General features: G+C 48.3%; 1 protein-coding gene across 1 annotated transcript in view; it reads left to right on the forward strand.

Annotated features, from left to right (window-relative positions):
- XPR1 (xenotropic and polytropic retrovirus receptor 1) overlaps positions 1 to 22,877 on the forward strand; it is a 110,502-nt gene that overhangs the window by 81,106 nt on the left and 6,519 nt on the right. Inside the window, exons 8-14 of the mRNA XM_039556269.1 lie at positions 1,667 to 1,854; positions 2,081 to 2,260; positions 6,472 to 6,637; positions 8,334 to 8,525; positions 20,693 to 20,859; positions 21,131 to 21,270; positions 22,073 to 22,294. Coding sequence (XP_039412203.1) covers positions 1,667 to 1,854; positions 2,081 to 2,260; positions 6,472 to 6,637; positions 8,334 to 8,525; positions 20,693 to 20,859; positions 21,131 to 21,270; positions 22,073 to 22,294 — 1,255 coding nt within the window. The remainder of the gene's footprint in view (positions 1 to 1,666; positions 1,855 to 2,080; positions 2,261 to 6,471; positions 6,638 to 8,333; positions 8,526 to 20,692; positions 20,860 to 21,130; positions 21,271 to 22,072; positions 22,295 to 22,877) is intronic.

A 22,877-nucleotide genomic window follows, 5' to 3' on the forward strand; every position in this document is an offset into this window, starting at 1 on the left:
TTTTTAATTGGGTCATACTCTGCTACCCTCTCGGCTGCTTTTCCCAAATTGTTTCTGTGATTTGATCAGCTGAGAGAGGATTTTAGTGTTTAGTGTGGAGAATTTGTGGAACAGCATCAGAGCATGGCTTCTGTCAGTAACACAGTTCTCTACTGCCTGATTTGAAAACTAGAGCAGCAGCATTTTACAGAGGTGAGTTCATCATCACTTGGGGTCTGTTCAAGGCTGCAAAGCTGCAGGTGGGTCCCAGGAGAGTGTCACCCTCAAGAGGGCAAATTTTGAGGCTTCACTGTTTCTGCATGGTCCTCCCTAGGTGCCAAGCTAGTGTGTGAGGTTGGAATTTCACAGAAATGTGCATTTGCTTTATTAACCAGGAACCTGCAAGGTTTCATGCAAAATCTCAGGCCCTTGCTGCGGACCTGCTCTTGTTTGAGAGTTAGGCTACCACTGAACTTGTCACCAGGGATATTTTCACTTCTCAGTCAGTGTTTTTGGGGCTACTCTGCCCTGTTTGGAGTTTTGACCAGATGGCCCACTGTGGTTCCTTCCAGCTGTACCCATTTTGTGATTTCCCTTAGTTTTCAGGTAAAAATTTGAAAATCTGCTTTTACAATTCCACACTTGAGACTCATTTCTTTCAGCTTCTTTGGGGGTGTGTCATTTCTGTCCAAAAGCTGACTCTGTTTTGCCTAAATCCAAGAGTCTAAGCTTTAAATTCAAAGCAACAGTTCTGGAGCCATTGTTCCTTGCACAGCTTTTTCTCCATACGTTATGTGGTATAAAGTATAGATGCTGAACACATGAAATTCCCTATGGATTTGCTTTCTCTGAAAAAAAAGTTTGAAAAACTGGAGTCTGTAATTTAGGCAGGTCTGTGGGAATAAATTCTCAGCTTCAGTTCTGTAAAGTGCATGTTCTTTCTTTTATCCCTCTTAAAAAGCATGCGGGTGAGAAACTCTCAATGAACCTAAAATTGAGGGTTGAATAACTGTATTTTCTCATAAAGCCTGTGTCTAGTGACCAGGGGAGACAGCCCTTTGCAAAGAGGTTTATGCTGGAGAAAGCTGGTGCTGTACGAGGCTGTTCATCGTTTGAAATGAAGCACTTTTGTTTCCAAAGCCCCGAAGCCTGAACAAAGGAAGCAACAGGCTTTCCAGCGCTGCTGCCCTGTGCTGGAGTTTCTCCTTGGGTGGGGCTGGGTGTTGTATGGCTGGCTATGAATATGTATTGCATTGCAATTGTACTGAGTTGGGTGATTAGGTGGGTTTAGCATTGTTTTAAACGCTGTAAATGGTTCCTTTTGGTTTTGTGGGGAAGCTGAAGCGTTTGTGTATCTGTCTGTTGGGATTTCATCTCTATTAAACCAGAATATTTAAGTGTCTCTAGTCAGATTTATGCTGGCGCTGTCCCTTGTGCCTGTAGTGTGAGGCAGGGACGCTGCTAATGACTTGATTACAGCAGCTGGAAAGGGAATTTTCCCCAGAATACTCCTAAATCCTCTGACAGGCTAGGCAAAAAGTCCTCCACTCGCTGGAATAGGCAGTTGTGTACATGTGTGCCCCGTTTTCTCAGGGTACATCCAACCATCCAAGAACCAGGATAAAGCCTAGCTCTGTGACACGGCCTCTGCTATCCCTGAAGTCCTTCCTGTTTCTGTCCTTGCCAGGTGTGGCTTTTATAGATGGACCAAATGTGTGGCCACTGGTGAGAATCTATCGAGGTGGCTTTCTCCTGATAGAATTCCTCTTTCTCCTGGGTATCAACACGTACGGCTGGAGACAGGCTGGAGTCAACCACGTCCTCATCTTCGAACTCAATCCCCGCAGCAACTTGTCCCATCAACATCTCTTTGAGGTGAGCAGGAGGGATCGGAGGAGTGGCTGAGCCGTGCTGCAGATCAGCAGGAGAAATCCTGCGCTGTTTCCTGGCAAGGACTCCTAATACAATTAGAAGAGGAAGTTGCTGAAGTCTGATTAGATTACAGGATTGAGCACTGCTCTCCCTTTTCTTCTAATGAGAATACATTGTTGGTTTTGGGGCTGTGTTTTCATTAGGTGTCTGTGTGGTTTTTTTCCTGCAGATTGCTGGTTTCCTGGGCGTTTTGTGGTGCCTGAGCCTGCTGGCATGTATATATGGTAAATTCACCTACATCCCTATGCAGGTGAACCCACTCATCTTGTACGGCTTCATGTTGCTTTTTCTCATCAACCCTACCAAAACCTTATATTACAAGTCCCGTTTCTGGCTGCTCAAACTATTGGTAAGCGTCAAACCTGCTTTAAATAACTAACTTTTTTTTAATGCTGTGGCTGAGCAGTAGCTGTGAAGTGTATACAAGTGTCACTAACCCACAGGAAGGGGATGCTGGGGGATGCTTATACCACTGTGATTTTTAGAGCAGACCTGATCAGGTGTTGACTGGAGATAGTTTTTGAGGATGGGTTTGCAGAAGCATATTCTGCTTCCTGTACCAGTTGACTTGTTAACCTTCCTACAGACAGCTGCTTACAAACTTTTGCATGTCTGGAAACCCTTGAGTATCCTTGCTTGTTTATTCCTTAACCCAAAGGAACAGTTTGATTAGAGGTGCAGTGCTCTAAGGTGAGGCTGCATGGGTGCTCCGCAGCCCAGACTGGGGTAGTGCCAACGCTGAGAGGGTTCACTGACAGAGGGAGAACCTTTGAAAAAGTTACTGCTTATAAAATTATGTTCATGGGTGGGGCTTTTTTCCCAACAAATCTGTTTGTGCTCTTAAACAAACTCATTATTTGAGACTGAGCTCTTTATTTTCCTGTAAGATAAGTCTGGTAAATTCAATGTAAATATGTGTGCTGCTCCAGTGTCCCAGTTATAGGTGGGAGCTCTGAAAGAACACTTTTCAGACTTGCTGGGTGACTCATGAGTTTCTTCCCAAATGGCTGTTTCACATGTTCATCCCCACCCTGTGCACCCTTTTAAATTGGCTTTAATCAAGTCGGTTCCCCTGGTACCTTATCCTTGCTGGCAGTGCTCTGAGAGCTTTGGGCAGAAGAGGGTTTGGCTGGCTGGTTTTCTTCATAGAATTATTTTAATGCCAATTTAAAGAACTAACTTCATCTGGAACACGGCAAAGATGAGACACAGCATCATGCTTTGAGGAGGTGAGTGCAGGTATACACACAGTGCATTAACCTCTGTGTGCTCACCTCAGTTATTTGATTTGCTGGCTTGCTGCTATTCCAGCTTCTTCCTTTGTGCCTTCCAGCACTCAGCCATCCCTCACAGAGGTACCTTTAGTCCCAAGCCTCATTAGCCTGACTGCTGTCCCCTGGTGTGAGGGGAAGCACTGGATGTGCTTTAACCACATAAGCAATATCTGTGCTAATTTACCTTAATATCTTGCCTGGGTGAGATTCTCCATCTCCATAGAGCTGTTAGGCTGTTTGCAGCTCCTGCCCTGTCTCAGTGATCTCCAGACTACCCTGCAGTCTGAGACAGAGTTGTAGGATCACGGAATGGCCTGAGTTGGAAGGGATCTTAAAGATCATTGAGTTCCAACCCCCCTGCCACAGGCAGGGGCACCTTCCACAATCCCAGGTTGCTTTGAGCCCCATCCAGCCTGGCCTTGGACACTTCCAGGGATGGGGCAGCCACAGCTTCTCTGGGCACCCTGTGCCAGGACCTCACCACCCTCACAGGGAAGAATTTCTTCCCAGTATCTAATCTACACCTACTCTCCATCAGTTTTAAGCTGTTCCCCCTTGTCACTAAGTGCCCTTGTAAACAGTCTCTCTCCATCAAACCAGAATCATGGAATACCTGGAGGTGGAAGGGACCCATAAGGTTCACTGAGTACCTTGAGTGTGCAGAGGCCAATTTGTGCCAAGGTCTCCTAGGGGAAAAAAGCTTCATCAAAATGCAAGATCTCCTTAATGGTGGGAAATGACATGGTACTCGTGTGCATTATGTGGAAGGAGGAAGGGGAAAGAAGAGGCCAGACCACATAAAAGAGCACCTTTTACTGTGTGTACTTGACCAGCTGGGTGTATTTTATTCCTCCATGCAGCAGCCAGCAGCTCTCTGGGTGAAAGGAGGTTTAAATAGTACAAGTCTTAGAACTGTGCTGCTCACACAAAAGTATGTTTGGTGAGCATTTTTCTTCACATGCTTCGTATGTTTCATTTCCAGCCAAAACAAAATCTGACATATCAGGTGTAGCAGAGCATTACTGGCACCTCCAGGTTTTCTGGAACCAAATCAGTGGCCTACTTGAGTGTGCTGCAGCATTTCCTCATGGGTCTGGGAGGCTTCCTGCCTGCACCTGTGATCAACATCAACTGCTTGTTGAGGGTGGGATCTCTTGTGCTGATCCCTGAGGGATGGCGATTTACATCAGAATTGATCTTCCTCTGAGTGAAAAAAGTTATTTAGCCTGTAGTAAAGTCTAATTCCCCTGAGAGGCTCTTCTTTCTTGCCTGTGTGCTTAGGTGAGCATTCTTTGTGCCTTTGCTGCCAGATGAGAAGCCCCTGAGTGCCCTTGTGAGGGCTGGGGAGAGCAGCTCGCCAGGAGGAATCAGATCTGAGCACAGGGAATGGCCCAGTGTCGCCGTGCCCATGCTCTCTGCAGGAGCTGGGTGGCCACAAGTGCAGGGAGCCTGTCTGTGAGAGGTGAAAAGCTAGCGAGTGTTCAGCTCAGCTCAGATATCTGGCATCTCAGCACCTATTAAAAGTGCAGGGATCAGCACCAGGAAGTCTGTGCTCAGGTTGTGGAATTGTTGAGAGAGAATTGCAACTGGTTGTTGAAACTGAGGTGCAGCTCCAGCTTTGGTATTCCCTGCCTTTGTCCTTGCCTGGGGGATGTTGCAGACGCTTCTCGGCCGGGAAGTGAGGAGGTGGCTGTGGTACCTCCACCACCAGCACATCCTGGGATCTGGGCTGCAGCCCCAGCTGTGCCTGAGCAGCAGCCAGAAGCCACAGTGCCTGGCACATGGCACTGGGAGGGGTCAGATGGCAGCTCGGGTTCTGGAGGACAGGTGACTCGGATGCCAGTGCCAGATATGTCCTGGATCTATCTGTTCACTCCTCCTCAGCTGTAACCTTTAGGTGGAAAACTTTTACTCTCTTATTAGTTTTATGCTGTCACCTGGTAGTGCTGAAGTACCTCTCCCTAAACTAAATAACAACAAGAATATTATTATTTCTTCTTTTCTTTTTTTTTTTTTTTCGGGGAGATCTGTCTGTAAAGCTATTTTCACATTGCAGTTGCTTAGCTAGTTTTGTTCGGGGACAAAACAATGGTCTGTGATGAACCAGATAAAGATAGTATCAGGGAGTGTTGGGAAAAGGGAGGAAAGATAAGGGAAGGCTGGCATGGTCTTTGACCTCTGCAGAAGCTGTTGTGCAGCTGGGCACCCTTGAAGACAGTCCTCCCTAAAGGCTGGCCCTGTTTGACCCTTGGGAATAGGTGCCATCCAGCATGAGCACGGAGCCTTCTGGGTCAAGATCCATATCTGCTTTATCCCACTAGCTCTCAGTCCCCTGTTTGAAAGTTTAGGAGCAGAGCCTTAAGTCTGCATTACAGGCTGATGGGAACGTGTCAGTCCTTTCCTGGGTGTCTGGAGCTGTGCACCCTTCAGGGTAGTAAGGAGAGCAGTATAAAAGATCAGTGTTAGCCTGTGCTTTCATTAATTTAAAGGCTCATAAATCCCAGAATGACCGGATGGCGCTGGTGCCGTCTCTGTGAGAAATTGGCCATTAGTAACTATAACTAACCGGGTAGGGAGAGGGGTAATCAAAGGTAATGGAGCAGAAAACTGTCTGCTTTGGAAGCAGCAAAACTGCTGTTCAGGCTTAGAGGGAAAGTGGACTGGGATTGAGGTGGAGTCCAATTGACAGGCAATAGGATTTTCTCTGCCCTTTCTTTAACCCTTTTCCTGCTTGGAGGCATTGGCAGACCCAGTAACAATCCTCACTTTCTCAACTTCTAACACCAAAAAACAACTCGTGAGTTAAGGAAACCAAGGCATGACCAGACTAATGGCTGTGCTGAAGGTCTAAATCCAGCTGACATTAAGTGTGAGGGGGAAGGTAAGTGTGGAAGATGTCAATAGACACGATGTAAGTGCCTGAAGGAAAGTGCTGATCAAAGTGAGGGCAAGGAGAGAAATGGAGCTGTGTAGACCTCTTAAATGGAGCCTGGGAGTTTCTGGGAAAGAGCTTGGTTTGAGGAAACTGGGCTGTTCTGCCAATAAAAAACAAAAGGCTGGGGGGGCCCAGGAATAGATGCATGCAGGAGGAGGAAAGCAGGCGTGTCCTTTGTACTAATAGTGAGGAGACAGTTATCCTTTTTTGTCAGCAGGAGCAAAGGGTCAGCAATAAGTCTTCAAGCGTTTCTGTTATTTCCATATTTGTTCAGTTCTGTGATGTCCGTCCACTGCATTTGGATGCCTTTGACACAGCCATGAATTATTCCTGCTCTGTTTTTCCTGACAGTTTCGAGTGTTCACTGCTCCCTTCCACAAGGTAGGCTTCGCAGATTTCTGGCTGGCTGATCAGCTCAACAGCCTGGTCGTGATACTTATGGATTTGGAATACATGATCTGCTTCTACAGCTTTGAGGTCCAGTGGGAGGACAATGCTGGACTTCTGGCAGATACAGGTAGAGTAACGCCAATGACCCCTGTGATGTGGTCAAAATGACCTGAAAAGCACTGAGCCAGGCTACTTCCTATTTGTCTGTTTTAAGAGGGTTATTAATGGTACAGGAAACTAAAATAATTGGCATTTCTTGTAAACATGGCATTAGGGAGATTCTCCCCTTTCTTCCTTCCATCCAGAGAAATGGAATTTCACATCAGTGTTCATTTCCTAATCCAGTCATTCGGCCCGACGTGTGTATCCATCAAAGAATTTAGACACAGCGCTCCTGATTGGAAAGAGAAATCCATTTTCCTGGCATTGTTGCTTTATTTCACAGTAGCTTAACCATGTATTTGCCTTTAGCCTCTTCCTGTTGCTCATCATGAGAGTCCTGAGCTTGTTAAGCACAGTTTTCTGTGCTGTAGCCTGGTTCTTACGGGCTCCATTGCAGTACCCTGAAGCAAGAGAGGATGGAGAAGCTCCTTAGTGCCACCTCTTATTCACTTTGAGTTGATGCTGTGCTGCCAGGGTTGTCCATGCTCTGTCTTCTCTTCTTGTCTAGCCAGAAGGGGCACAGAGCTGGAATGTGAATTTTGACTTTGGCCTTCCTGGTGGCAAAACATTACCTGTCTCCTCACGGGTGGGGCTGTTGACTTTCTGTTTTAAGCAGTGGCTGCTGGCAAATCGTATTGTCTGATGGCTTTGACACTTGCTGAGAGAATTTGCTGTATGCTTCAATAAGCATCAGTGTTCACTTTGTTCTTCCAATCTGTCTGATATTTCCCTTCATTTTAAAAGACAGTGTTGCGAGTAGCTAAATATTTACTTATTAAAAATAAAATTAAAATACATAAAGCAACTGTGTGCATAACAGTTTGTCCTCTTCCAATCTGAGCAGTGGAATGATCACACAGTGTTTTGGGATAAATATCAGCTAATAACGTGTCTCCCTTAGCGTGAATAAGAAACAAATGAATGTTAGGCAGGGGGGTGTTTGGTTTAGATGTGCTGAGTCAGACAGCAGAAGAATATGGAGATCTTGGGGGGTTCTAGGAAAAGCTGAGGGATTCCTGGCTATTACCTCAATGAAAAGAAGGCTTTCAAACATGGAGGGGGGGGACACAATGGCATGGTGGTGCAGTTGCTTCTCATCCCAGTTTTTGACACCAGACTGTGCCTTGGCTTCGTTTTTTAAAAAACAAAGCGAGAAATGCCAAGCCCAGTCCCATACTGAAATACGTTTTTTCCTATTACAATGCACAAGAAAACCAGGTCAAGGACATCTTGGGCAAAGTAGCCTTTTAGAGCTGTCCTGCAGAGTTTCTAAGTGCTCTCCCATTTATGCACAAAAATCCAATGTTGAAGGCCTTTTGTAATTCCATCCTTAATTTGATTATTCACAGTACTGCCAGCAGCACTGAGCACGTTTAAAAATAGATGATTTCTAATCCTGCATGTTAGTTATACTGGCAGGACTGAGGGAGTTAGAGGGTGATCTGTCTGGATGTTTTATTGATGTGGTGTCACCTGAATACCTCCAAGACGGAATATTGTGCTTCAGGGTACTTTGAGTTTCTTGCTGTTTGTGTGCCTCCGTACCCGGTGTTGATGGGGAATTGCTGCCATAAAGTGATATTGCAGACAAGAAGACACTAGAAGTTCTTAAACTTACTAACTCTCTGTCTGAACAGCTTTAACTCCTGTTTTTCTTGCAGATAATCAGATTTGTAACAGCTACTCCTACGGAGTGAGAGCGGTTGTCCAGTGCATCCCTGCTTGGTTGCGATTCATCCAGTGCCTGCGCCGTTACCGTGATAACAAACGGGCCTTTCATCTGGTTAACGCTGGAAAATATTCCACCACCTTCTTCGTGGTGACATTTGCAGCCCTCTACAGCACTCACAAAGGTATTGGCGATTTTGGAGAATCCTTTGCAGCTCCTGGGATTTGCTTTTTGCGTGAGAGAAAGCTCAGAATCTGGCATCCCACTGAAGCGTGAGCTGCTCGTGTTTTGGCACCTGTGAAACATCTCTGGGGAAGGGCAGGGGCCTTCCCAGCTTGTAAAGAGTGCCTTAAGATCTTATTTTAGGTGTTTTTCACATCCCTGGTCTGCTTAGAATTGCACTTAGGGAGCGTGGGAGGGAATTTTTAGGTTTCTCTTTTGAAAGGAGCAAACTGAAATACCTGTCAGGTTTTGCTGTGAAGGGAGGTGAATGGGAGGGAGATGTATGAGGAAAGGGATAGCACAGGAAATACTTCGTTAGCATTCATGAATATTTAACCTGGATCGTCTAAATAATCAGTCCATCATTCCTAAGTGTGGAGGCATGTGCACAGTGCCAGGAAAAAAATGCTCTCTTTGATTTTCCTGTGTGATTCTATCCATGTTTTTTCTGCAGCTGGTAAGGAGTTGTTTCCAATCCATTTAACTGCAGATTGAGCTCTGATCCCTGAAGTTCCTCATCTCCCTGGAAACGACAATTACTCGATTCTACTCTTGTTCTGAAGGAAAAAGCTTTTAGTTTCTGCACTTCAGGCAGTCACCCTGCCTTTCATTGTTCTGAAGCCCTAAAAGCTGTATTCTTTCATTTGAGAATATCTCCCTTCTATATATCCAGAAATTAGCAACCGCACACAGTCGTGAGCAATTACTTACCCTGGAATATTCCTGTGGTGAGGCAGGAGAAGTGTTGAAGGCATGATTCTAGTTAACATGCTGGGTTTTTCGGAGGGGTGGCAGGGTTGTTAGAAGCCTTCCCGTGACCAAGAAATGTCTGTGTTGACGTAGCTGGGCCTGGAGTCACACTGATGATGTTCATCAGGCCTCGCATTTTAATGTCAGGGAGGGGCAGTGGCCCGAGCTGGCTGAAGGCTGGGAACTGGGCTCTGTCTCCAGGGGTACACAGAGAGCTGGTGTGGGAGCATCCTCCAGGAGCATCCCCTCGCGTCTCCCCCTCGCTGCCGTGTCCCCAGAGCCCGTTCCCTTTTAACTGGCTCACTCAGTGGCGTTCTGCAGCCCTGCAGTCCAGTTAGTCACCCCTGCCAGAGCTGGGATGAGACACGGATGGATTGCCTGGCTTCCTAGTCACTGCTTGTATCTTCTGTAGCCAGAGCTGCTCTGGGGAGGCTGACTAATGCTTCTGCCTCCCTCGGGGGACACACTGCCAGAGCCTTCAGTTGGGGTAGGGCTGGAACCAAGAGGAAAACCAGCCTCTGTCAAAATGTCCTGTTGAAGAGTTTGACCTCTTTCCACTGCCCTTGAAGTTTCTCATCTGTGCCAGCGTTGCTACTACCCCTGTTCTGGTCGCTGCCACACATAACTGGTGTCCCCTTTCCCAGCCTGGCAGGGAGTGGGCTGTAATGAGGTGTTTATGAGCCTTGTCCCAAGTGCTGTGAGATGTTCCTGACTCCCAGCTTTTGTCTGTCCGGTTTTGTCAGTGGTAGTCAATGGCATGTAGCTGTCGGTGTCGTACAAAAAAAATTTGGAAGCTTTGTGGCCTTTGGAAATTACATGTTAGCACAGATTTGTAAATGTCACTGTGCTGGGCTTTTCAGAGGGCTGCCTAAAGCCCTTGGCATGTCCCCTCAGCCCTGTAAGCCTGTTCTCATCCTGCCATAAATGCACTTTCTAGTGTGCTGTACCTGTTAAGGAGCCAATTTTATTGAAGTGCTTTACGTAGATCCCCAGTTTGTCTGGAACTTGGAATCAGATGGTTTATCATGCAAGTTGTTATAATGCTACTGTTGAAAATGGATGTGCTGCTTGCCCACACCTCTGTGTCTGCCCAAGGATAGCAAACACCCATCTCTTACCTACTGAACATCTGTTGGGGGAGCTGTGTGCTCTTCAGAAAGCGCTGCCCAAAACTGGTGTCAAATTGGTGAGGATCCTTGCTCCTCAGACCTGCTCTAAATTTCAGTAACAGACCTATTAATTGCTGTGGTATCAGGAGTTTTATTTAAACAGTCCCCCATGCCTGTGCTTGCAAGCCTATGACTTACATCTCTGGAATGACAGCTTTTGGCTGCCAGGAGAAGAGGGTAATCCATGGCCTTTCCTTGGGAGGTCAGGTAATGGACACCAGTGCCTGTTCTCCACTTGGGAGACCTGGGGACGTCACAGCCCTCTGAGGAGTCTCATCTTCCTCCCTTCATTTGAACACTGGACAATTTGTAGCTGCTCTGCAGGTTTTAGCTTGTGCCTGCCAGCAGTGTGAAGACAGACTGTGTGGCTGGGAGGGTTTGCTGGTGTGGAAAGCAGCTAATTCATACACAGTGCACTGACAGCTCTCTGTGTTTTCCTGTGCTTGCTGCTGGAAAACAACTTGAACTAAACAAATATACAAATGCCACCTTATTATGTTTAAGTGATGTTTCTGTTCTACTCTTGCGTGGTATTCCCTACTCCAAACCTCCAGCAGTGAAGGTTCCCCCCAAGCAGCACCATGTATACTGTGGGGTCTTGACAAATGTCTGTTTCCCCAAAATATCCCTGTCTAATAATTCATACTGCTCAGGCAGTGCATAATTCCGATTCTTTCTTCCCTCAGAGCAGCCATTTCTTTACTTTCCTTCCCTTGGATTTAGATGCAGGGTGCAATTTTCTCTGCTAATTGCAGTTTGAATGTCAGACTGCTAAGATAGCAAAGTGAATTCTGTTCGATTTTTGCTCTGAAACTTGCAATCCTGTTGCTCTGGGACCAGACCAGTTTTACAGGGGTGGCTCCAAGGTGTCATCTTGATATTCAGCTATCACTGGGATTAGTGAAGCAGAAGGGAGAGGAGCTATCCCAGAACATAAGACTGGAGCAAGCAGTGGTGGTGTAGACAAGTGCTGACTCCAGCACGGCTCACAAACACAGCCACGTTTCAGGGGCGACAGCAACAACACGAGGACAACTGTTGCTGAGCTCCCCGAGGAGGAATTCTCAGTATTTTTATATCTCCCAAAGGAATGGGAAGCAAAGGCTGTGTTCTGTAAATATGGTGCTGCGGGGTGTGTTTGCCCAGGCAAATAAGGCATGGCTGTAACTCGAAGCTACCTGGCAACCGGGGTGCCACCGGTCCCTGCCTGCTCTGTCCCCTCTTTCCCACCCTTGCTTTGCACTAAGGAGCTTGGTGCTGGCATTAAGCTCCCTGCCAGTGCTGAGTAGCTTCCCCCAGAGCCAGCCAACAGAGTAATACATTGCTTTATTTAATCCCTACGGAAACCTGCGTGCTGCTGGGGAAGCAGATGATTAAGCCCGAGCCTGCGGCGGAATATTCACCCCGAGAGCGGCGTTGTTTCGACACGCAGCTGCTTTCTGCTGTGCTTTCACTCTGCCAAAAGCAGATGTGCTTTGCTTGACAAATGCACCAGTAAAGCAGCTCCCACTTCAGCCCGGCTTATCACAGCATTTGTACAATCACAGAGTGGTTTGGGTTGGAAGGGACCTTAAAGATCATGGAGTTCCAACCCCCTGCCATGGCCAGGGATACTTTACACTGTCCCAGGTCACTCCAAGCCCCATCCAGCCTGGCATTGGACACTTCCAGGGATGTGTTCCACAACTTCTCTGGGCCTCACCAACCTCACAGGGAAGAATTTCTTCATAACATCTAATCTAACCCTGTCCTCTGTCAGTTTGTAGCCATTCCCCCTTGTCCTGTCACTGCAGGCCCTTGTCCAAAGTCCCTCTCCAGCTCTCTTGGAGCCCCTTTAGGCACTGGGAGGGGCTCTAAGGCTTCACGAGAGCCATCTGGTCACCTCTCCAGGCTGAGCACTGCCAGCTCTCTCAGTCTGTCTCCATAGCAGAGGTGCTTCATCCCTCTGAGCATCTTCATGTCCTCCTCTGGATCCACTCCCAGCAGGTCCATGTCCTACTTTCACTGAGGGGATCCCAGAGAGGGAAATCCACGGGCATCCTCCCTGTGTAAATTGTACTTGCATTAAGGAGAGCACACTGACATACCTGGAATAGCCAGCTTTGGTTTCACTCCTCACTCAGGCTGTGTAAGATAGGGTTGTTATATTCTGGTGTTCAGTTCTTCTAAGAAACAGTTGTGTTGTGCCACTCAAGGAGTGCTGGTCACTCACTAAGCTTTAGTCATGATTTATGCTCCAGCTTTATTCCTTGTAAAATGAGACATCATGGTTTTGCTGCTGACGGTTTTTCCTCACCTTGATGCCTCTTGCTCACATGGTGTCATTGGAAATACCTGGCTCACACAAAATACAGATTTGGCTTCTGTGCCTGAAGAACTGAGATTCTTGAGTTCCTCTCTTTCATAATTCTCTTGTTTTGTGGGATTTGCTGGTTCAGCGTGACCATTTTTTGTTTGCCTTGCTATTGGGTTAAAATCGGCTGTGTGGGATTGTATCCTTTAACTGAAAGGCTGGATGGTTTATGGACATGGTCAGTTTGGTTCCCACACCTCGTTCAATGAAATCCTTGTGGTCTGAGTAGTATCCTGCTATTCATTAACCTCTGAAGTATTCCAAAGTTAATCCGTGTGGCCTGGAAACTGGAGTAAGCATCTCCTCTTCCATCCTGCTCCCACGGTTTTTCCAGGTGCTCCAAATGAGCCTGCTGAACACCAATTGTCATTGGCTTGGGGTGCCCTGGAGGGCCCTAGCTCGGTCTAAGATAGTGGAACTGCCATGCACTTTCTCATTAAGCAGCCCAGGAAATTGGCAGTAATTAAAAATACAGAAGTTAACTAAACAGGACTGTCTCTGAAGAGCAGCGCTTCTGTCCGTGCTCTCACCATCACCTCAGAAACAGCCTTCTCTGCAGTGATGTGTAGTTTATGATTTTTAAAGGCAGCCCTAAGAGAAAAGGGCCAAGGAATAGGGATGTGGAGTGCCGAGGCGGGAGCCATCCTGCGATTAGTGGCTTTTGCAGGAAGGTGTTGGACCATCCCTCATTAATAGAGAGGTTCAGCCAGGTCTGACCAAGGAAGATGAATGGGAAATGTGTGCTGCTTTTGGGAAATGCCACGGAAGATTCCCAGCTCTCGTACCTGCTGCCCACTCCTCATTAATCTCGATGTCTTGAGCCGCTCCCAGCGGTGACCGCGCGTCATGCTGGAACAGATCACTGCTGCTGCCACGCTCCGTCCCCATGCAGGGCCCTGAGGAGGGCTCTGACTTCCAGGGGAAGGATGGTGATGCACAGCAGGATGGGGGACAGGCTGGGTGACATCCAGCTGTGCCACTGGGGGCCACAGGAGGCACCTGGCTGCACCTGACTGCACCTGAGCTCTGCGGGTGGTGGGTTGTGTCACTTAGCCCTTGTCATTCCTGTGTTAGAAGCTGCAGGTTGCAGCCCCCGTGGTGTGAGACTGCTGGTAGGTGGGACAATAAAGCACTGTGATCCTACATGCCTACAGCAGGAGACAGTGAGGTGATGTGAGAACTGGGACTAAAATGACATCAGCACAACGGTGTGTAGTCCCCCAGCTGAGGTAGATAATTTCATTTTTAGGGGGTGGGACAGGGCAAAGTAAGTGAACATGTAGAATTTTTGTAAGCATGAAACTTTAAAAAAAAAAATCACAGAAGAATGAAGCAAGTAGCATTTGTGAGATCCTGTTCCCTCACTTCTGTGTTGGTACAAGACCTCCCCTGTCTCACCCTCTTCCTCAGCACTGAAAGAGCTGTCAGCATTTGATTTAGGTGTCACAAGAGCCTTACAGAGTGCTTGGATTGACCTCTTGAAGTAAAACAAACTTTGTAATGGGATTAACTGGCTTCTTTCTTAATACTTGCCGTTTTCACACGGCTTCCCCTAGCACAGCACGCTGGCAACTCCACCAGGATGATTATTCGGAGCCAAAACATGCACCGTCTGTCACATTGCTGTGAGCTAGGATGAATTTTTGTCTGAAACCCTGTCATCCCATGCCCAGGAGGCCTCCAGTAATGAGTTGTGTTCATTAGGCAGTCTTTCTGATCCTTTCCATCAGAGCAGCGGCAGTGTCATTAGTGAGCAACTGGGAGGCATTGCCGTGGGCAAACATTTCCATCCTGGCCTCTGACCTCCTCCCGGCTTTGACGTGGGGCTCTGTGGCACCCTGGTTTCTCCTGGTTTCCTGTTAGCTCATCTGGTTGCTCAGACACCCATCCTGGGGATGGTGCTTTGGGGTGGAGCCGGGCAGAGTGAGGAGTATCCCGGGAATGCTGCGGCAGGACCGGCCTGGCCGGGGCGGAGGTGCCGGTGAGCCTGCGGTAAGTGAGCGGAGAAGGAGTGCGGGGACAGCAACCCCTGCTCCGTGGGGAGCCTGGGAATGGAAATTCAGAGTGACTTGGACAACTGCCACCTCCCCCTGCGCACAAACGAGGCATAAAATCCCACTGGGAAGCCTTGCCGAGCTTTGTAGGTCCGCAAATGTCGAGCGGGACATCGCTGGTGACCTCGGCACCCCACGGCTCCGTGATCCCGGCGTTTGCTTCCTCAGCTCAGAGGAGATGGGCATTAATAGTTGGGATTTGGGAAGTGGACCAAGAGTACCGTTGTGTCACTTATTATGCCTTTGTGTTAAAGGTGGCTGGGGAAATGGGAATGCTAATGAATGAGGTGTAAGTGAAAAGGGTGACCTACGATCCTTCATTTCACAGGCACTGAAGGGGGAAAGCCTGACCTGTTTTTTGATGGAACATTTTAAGAAAAGCAAGTGACTGCATTACAAGCAATCTTCCTGTCAGATACACACAGGTCTGGACTCTGGTGGTGCAGAAATATAGGAGATGTAATCATTTTTTTTTTTTTTTTTTTTGGTTGCTTTTAAAAGAAGTAAATTTTGAAAGAATCTGCTGTTGGATGTCAAAGCACTATAGAGGTAGCAGATGACATTATGTCCCCATCCCTAAATTGTCCATCAAAGGCCCTGATTACCATGCTATTCATTTCTAATTGTGAATCCAGATACTCTTATTAGTGAGACTCCTGGCAAATACTTGGATTGGAAATCCCATCCGTCTCAAGGTAGCAATTAAACTGTCCCTAAGAACACTTCTCAAAAGCTACAGAAGGCACCAGAAGAACCAGCTCAAATCTCAGCCATGACTGATGCGCTCCCTCCTGTTGGCAGCTAAATCACACTTGTCTGTTTGTGAGGTACAAGCCATGGGTTTGCTGCCCTGTCTTGAAATCAGACACAGCCATTTTGTCCTACAAACCCAATGCAAACCTGCAGAGGGTTTTTAATCCAAACATGATTTTGGGATTTCCCTGCTCTACTAACGTAGACTCTTAGCTAGAAGAAGATATGAGATGTTGCCTCTTGACAGTTCTTTGCTGCTGCTTTGCTTAAATTGTGCCCGGAGGTGATGGCAGAGGTTTGCACCGTGCAAGGAAAGGCTCTTACGGAAGAGTCGGTGTTTGGCAGAGCCCATCAGCGCACGGCGGTGAGTCCTGCGTGTGCTCCTGTGGGTTATTTTTGCCTTTTAACTGCATTAAGTCCCCTGTCATGTCCTGGCTCTGCCATTGATCAGTGCTAAACAGCGGGACATGCTGGCTGGGCAGAAAGGCAGCACTACCTGCTCATTAAGATATCTAATTACTGAGGGGAGAGGTAATGCTGCGCTTCGAGCACTGAGGTGTCGGGCAAATGCTTGGGGATGTCACTCTGATGGCAGCTCTTATGTAGATAAGTCACTTCTGGCTGTCACCCTGCTCTGTGGTGTGCGGGGATGGAGTTAATGGGCACACACCATCGCTAGGCCAGCTCAGAGCTGCGCTTGCCTTGCGCACTAAATATATTTGTGCTCTGCTGCTGCTTAAATCTGTGACTGAGGCTGGGTTTGGCGAGCCTGGACCGAGAGCTGTTCAGCTGGAAGAGTCGCTGTGGCTGGGTCGGTGTTGCCTGATGTAGCAGGCTTACCTGACTGTGTTCCCTGATAACCTCCTGCTTCCTCCAGCTTTTATCAGAGCGCTCCCCAGCAGCACAACCCGTGGCCAGCCGCGCTGGGTGACACGCCAGGAATGCTTATCGAGGCCCATTGTGTTCTTATCCAGCCCTTCAATAATACATGGCATTGATTTTTGCTGTGTTGAATACTATATGGTGTTTACATTCCCCGGAATAATTCAGTAGGGTAAACAGATAGAATTCTTTGGAGGTAAAGTCAATATTAACAGCACTGGGAGAGCACTCGCTGTCTCTCTTTGATGGAAAGCAACCTTTCCTCTTGCCTGTGTTTTGAAGGGGCTGGAATTTCTGCAGAGCAGTGTTCCCTCAGAATGCCAGTCAGATACTGTGGCCTCTGGGGCTGGTTTGGGGATCCACGATATTGTCTATCAGCAGTTTTTGCAGGCAGTAAATTCTGCTGCTGCAAGTGCCTTTGGCTGTTTCTGGGACTGCGGCCATTCACAGCTTCAGTTCAAAGGTGGAAGCCATCCATTATTTATCTAGTTGACCTTCTGGAGCAATTTGAGGTGTATTTGTGTAGACTATCTGCTGGAATTGCATGTTACAGGGTAAACTGAGGATGCTAATGGAAATTCTGTGGTGAAGGCTGCAAACAGCTCCCGTGGCATGCTGCTTCCCACAGGCTTCGTGGCCAGCAGAGGCAGCCGGGCATTGTGGACTCAGATAGCCTCTGACATAACTGCACACCTCCAAGCTGCAGACACGGCAGTGTGAACACTGAAATCAGCCCATCCTCAGGGTTAGAGCTGCAGCTTCAGAGGTTTTGTGCTGGTGCTGTTCTGTCCTGCTCGTGCTGCTTTGAATACCAGAGTAGCTCAGGAAGTTGCTCCGTGGTGCCCTTTGGAGCATGGAGTAGGAAGGTGCTTTGTGCCTCTCTTGGGTGGATGTCACTGGTGCCAGGGCTATTGGAAACTTCCTCTTCTTTCCTTCCTGGAGAGGTTGAGATCTGCCAGGTGTCCAGAGTGCTTCTCTCATCCAGAGACTCTCTCCCTCTCTCATGGTTTTTTGAGCACATCATTAAACAAAGGAAAAACACACAGGATGAAACAGTTCCTGCTTAAATAGACCCTGACATCATCATAAATATGCAGAGCTCTGTGTTGCTCCTGGAAAACCGGCAGGCCAGGAGTTGATGGAGCCTCTGGGCAGAATATGAATGCCTTGATTTTCTCTCCCCCTGAGCAGCAGTGAAGAGGGCTGCTAGGACCAGCCAGCAGAGACCCAGCTATAATTGCTTGCCTGGAGCAGTAACATATTTCTGTACACCAGCTGAATACCAATGAGGACAGAAGGAAGGAAGGTATCAAGCAGAACTGCAGGCAGGAGGAAAAGGAGGAGAAGTGATTAAAGGAAGGACTTGGAGGCCAAGACTAAAGAAAATAGGCTAGTTCTGATTAGGGCATTTTACCAGGGAGTGATTTGGGTTTTTAATGAGTTTTTTCAGGAGCTGAATGCATTGCAGAGCTGGTTGGTGAGAAAGGGAGCAGGAGCAAGGAGCCAGCAGCGTGACCCCAGGTGCCACTGAAAAGGCTGCTGCAAAGATAGAGGCAGGGAGAGGGAACTGAGCCCAGGATAACTTAACCAAAAGCAAGCACATCCTTTTGAGATTGGTGAGATTAGATTTCTCACTTGGGCCTTTTTCTTCCCAGTTCTTCTTTCTGTAATTGCACATGAGAGCCTGTGCCACGCACTCTGGGATGACCCTGCTCGGGCAGAGAGGTTGGACCAGGTGACCCACTCTCCCTTCCAACCTGAGCCATTCTGCAATTTAGGTTTAAGCAGCGAGAACCTTTAAAATCCCCTTGCTATGTATTTGCCAGCTTAGGGCAGAGTTTTGTTCGCCCCTTATGTGTTTGGAGATGATAATCAGGGGGCACACCATCCCCTCCACAGGCATAGAACTCTAAAGGAGCTGGCCAGCAATGCTTCCCTGCTCTTCTGCCTGCACCTGCAGGGCACAGCGGCTCAGGCCAGGGATGGTGCTGGCTGCCCTGCCTTCTCCATGGCTGCTCCATGAAGGTGTGGAGTAAGACTCAGTTTATTGGAATTCTGTCCTTAAGGGAAGAAAAAAAACAACCAAACCCAAAGCAGCGTGATGTAACTTTCAAGCGTAAGATGACAGGAAGCACCGCAGCCTCACAGGGTGTTTTGGAGCATTTTAGGTGCTTTGAAAGCACATACAACCCATGAACTGCCTCTGAATTATCCTTTAGGATCTGGTAGTGGGAACTAAACATGGAGATCTAATGAGCTAAAAATAATACTGGAAAGAACAGGCTTAGTGTCTCATGAGTCACCGAATGTCAGCATCTGCCTTTTCTTCCTGAAATGATGTCGTGGAGGCTTTGGAGGAGCTGAGGGGGGGGAATGAAACCTGGCAGTGCCACCCTCATTGCTAAGCTCCAAAATCCTCACCTGTGTCCCCTTCTGTGGGCAGCTGCACTGTTATAAATAGCCTGGCAGAGGCTGTTTGCAGCAGCAGCAGCAGCAGTGTGTGAGGTACCTGGGCACCCGAGCCCGCGTTCCGTAGGACATGTGCGCTGCTCCCGGGTGACGTCACGGCTCTGCAGGGACCAGGAACGTGATGCTGGACCCGTGTCTTGGTCAAGATGACGATGGGGGTGTGCTCAAAGGCTTCCAGCCTTGCCCCAAAGCAGACCTGGGAGCTGCAGCGGCGCCGTGCCCTTCTCCTCCACCGCCGGTGCAAAGCAGGCTTTGCTGCATCAGCGGCGTTCAGAGGTTTGCCTTGAGGGGGGTGTTCAGAGAGGGGAAGGAGCGTGTGGATTTGACCTATATCCTGCACATCATGCCCAGGAAGCCTGAAAGGCATAATGGGAGGAATGTACTCTCATTTTCACCTCCATTAATTTTATCGGATTGCTGCGTTACGTTTAGACCATAATTGCTGGAAATAGAGAGGGAAGGAGAGGGCAAATTGCCCTGTTGCTCCCTGGCTGATCAGCTGCAGGGATTCTGTTGTTTTAAACCACTAATATGGGAAAAGGTGCTGTCACGTAGTGTGGCGTTGGGTTTGGGCTGAAAACACTTTTTTGTATTGGAAATGTTATTTGCTTTGTTAGAGAGAATCGGTGAATGAGCAGTTGCTGAGGCTGCACAGAAAGGAGAGATTCTTGCCAGCAGCAGCCAGGTGCAAAATGTCTCAGCCTTCCAAAGCATCATAATGTGTTTTATTTGTATGAATTTTTTGAGCCAGCTTTTCAAAAGCAAACAGAATTACCAGATCTGTTTGGTTTTCCCTAGCCAGCTGACGTAGGGAATTGTAGCCGAATTGAGAGCAGTGTAACCTTTTCAGGGGGGAGTGGGAAACAACTTAGTTGGAAAAACATATCCCCGGGTGGGCAGATGGTGGGCCCACAGTCTTCTGTTTCCGAAGAGGAGCTCTGTGTGGGTGTTTAAAACTCCCTACAGAGCCTGCTTTAGGATCTGTACATATTAATGTACATATTAATGTACAAATGGCTGCCTTTTCCCTTGCCACCACGACCTCTGAAATGGCTGGTGGTGATTCCTGTACTGCCCATGCTCTTCAGGCTTTTAGCGCACTCATTCACAGTTGTTTATGTTAAGACAAACGAAAATATTTTCTTACCAAACCCTCCTGACTGAGTACTGCCTCACGGCTCTATCCTTTGTACGAGCCCGTGTCCTTTGCGAAAAGTGGCCCTCAGCTTCCACCTGCTGTTGGGAGCCAGAACAGCAGCTCTGCCATGAGCCCAGGAAAATAAAAATCACGGAATATCCTGAGTGAAAACCCACAAGGATCATCAAGTCCAGCTCCTGGCCCTGCACAGAACCATCCCCAAGAATCCCACCATGTGCCTCAGGGTGGTCCCCAAATGCTTCCTGAACTCTGTCAGGCTTGGGACTGTGACCACTGCCCCAGGAGCCTGTTCCAAATACTAGTGTAAATTTCAACCCCAAGTGCTAAAAGCTGAATGAGGTAAAAGTGGAGTTTAAATAACGATATAAAACAGGTTCTGCTAAGGCTTTTGGTTTGGTTCAGTTCATATTGGTATTAGTTGTATTTTCCCAGAACCTGGGTTATAGAAGTGATTTCTACTGCTCAAATCAGGCAGTTTGTAGCTGTTCTAAGAAGGGATGTGCTCTCAGTTCTACAGAAGTGTGTTCTTCTCTTTTCCAGCTAAAAACCACAGTGACACCCAAGTGTTCTTCTACCTGTGGATTATCTTCTGTTTCATCAGCTCTTGCTATACCCTCATTTGGGACCTGAAGATGGACTGGGGTCTCTTTGACAAAAATGCTGGTGAAAATACCTTTCTCCGAGAAGGAATTGTCTACCCACAGAAAGTGCGTATGCAGCCTGCTCTTACCTTAGGAGAGGCTTGTAACGTTTGAACTAAACTTGCTGAGTTTAGAGCATGTTGCAGTTGACCACTGGAGCACTTGAATGTTACAGGCTGGGATTGTCCAGCAGTAGAGGTGATTTGTTTCCAAGAGATCATTTCTGTTCATTTTGCTTGAGATGGCGCAGCAGATTCTGTAGCTTCCTGAAGACCCGATGAGGTCTTTTCGGTGCAGAAGGTGTTTGTTGAGCTGTTTTGTCCTTGTTGTTCCTCAGGCATACTACTACTGTGCCATTGTAGAAGATGTCATCCTGCGTTTCGCGTGGACCATCCAGATCTCCCTCACTTCCATGCAGATCTTCCCCTACGCTGCGGACATCATTTCCACTGTGTTTGCCCCTCTCGAGGTGTTCCGGTAAGGCTGCTGGGCTGAGCAGCTCTTTTCTCTTCGGTTTATTTTCACATTTGCACTCTGTAACATCAGCACCAGGGGAAGCACCTTGATCCCTGGACATGGAATATACTGGTTTTTATTCCAAGGAGACTGGGATTAACGGGAATATTTAATCCAAACAGGGTGCTGAGTGAAGAAAGGGGTAGGGGGCTCTGCCACAGTGTGGAGCTGAGTCCTTCACACAGCTTGCAGTTCCTTCTGAACTGTGATAATCTCGAAGGGTTAGTTTTTACCAAATTTCTCCTTGAAATTTCCCATTGAAACGTCACTTGATTCTCAAGTTTCCAATTTTCAGACCTCCACTTCTTTTCCAAATGCTGATTTGTATTTGGCGTCATTGATTTGGATCCTGCAAGGTTCCAGGGCTCTTTAAACACCTGTACTGCAGCTGGAAACCTGCCCCCACAGCTTCCTGGGAAGAACTTGAAGCTGACCCTCACTTGTGTAGGTGCTGGAGGTGGCCTTTGGCTTGTAATGCCTGGTGCCTCCATGCTGTCCCTATTAGGGCTGTCATCAGTAGGATAAGGAATAAGCCTGACAGCTTCTGTTGCTCTCCAGAGGAAATATGTTGCAGCAGGTGCTGCTGTTAGTCACTGGATGTTTCTCTGTGCTCCCAGCCCACTCCCAGAGGCACTCTGATCTGTGAGAATTCACCGGTACCCAGGTGCACGTCCCAGTGCTTTGCCAAACACGGGTCGTGCCTGTAAAAGGGGAACTCAGCCAGTAATTCTCCCTTTTCCCCTCTGTCCATCCATCCATCCAGGCGGTTTGTGTGGAACTTCTTCCGTCTGGAGAACGAGCACCTGAACAACTGCGGCGAGTTCCGCGCCGTGAGGGACATCTCGGTGGCGCCACTCAACGCCGACGACCTGACGCTCCTGGACCAGATGATGGACCAGGAGGACGGCGTCCGGAACCGCCGCAAGAACAAGCAGTGGAAGCGCAGCCTGAGCGTGTCCCTGCGCAGGCCCCGCCTCGCCTCTCAGTACGTTCTGCTGCAGCACAGTCCTGCCCTGGGGCTGGTGTCAGTGCCTGGGGGGCACTCACGGGCTGGGAATCATGGGCTGGGAATCATGCACAGATCCCAGCCCAAACGGTCTGCAAAGGGAGGACAGGTCCAGTGAGCAAACAAGCGTGCCTCTCTCTGCCAGGGAATTTACCTGTCCTTTACACACACTGGGGTCCTGGTAAACCGTCAGAAAACGGAGCTGCCTTTTTACAAGGCTCCCCTCCCGCAGAAATAGTCTGCCAGGGGTTATAAATGCACACTGGAGGAGAGGTTCTCCTTGGCCAGACATTTTGGGGGCTTATGAAAAAGAGGGAGAGGGACTCTTTATACCTCATAGTGGCAGAAAGGGCAATGGTTTTAAACTGACAGAGGGCAGGGTTAGATTAGATATGAAGAAGAAATTGTTTCCTGTGTGGGTGGAGAGGCCCTGGCACAGGGTGCCCAGAGAAGCTGTGGCTGCCCCATCCCAGGAAGTTTCCAAGGCCAGGCTGGATGTGGCCCTGAGCAACCTGGTCTAGTGAGTGGGGCATCCCTGCCTCTGGCAGGAGGGTTGGAACCA

This window comes from Corvus cornix, chromosome 8 (assembly GCF_000738735.6).
Source record: "Corvus cornix cornix isolate S_Up_H32 chromosome 8, ASM73873v5, whole genome shotgun sequence".
NCBI lineage: Eukaryota > Metazoa > Chordata > Aves > Passeriformes > Corvidae > Corvus > Corvus cornix.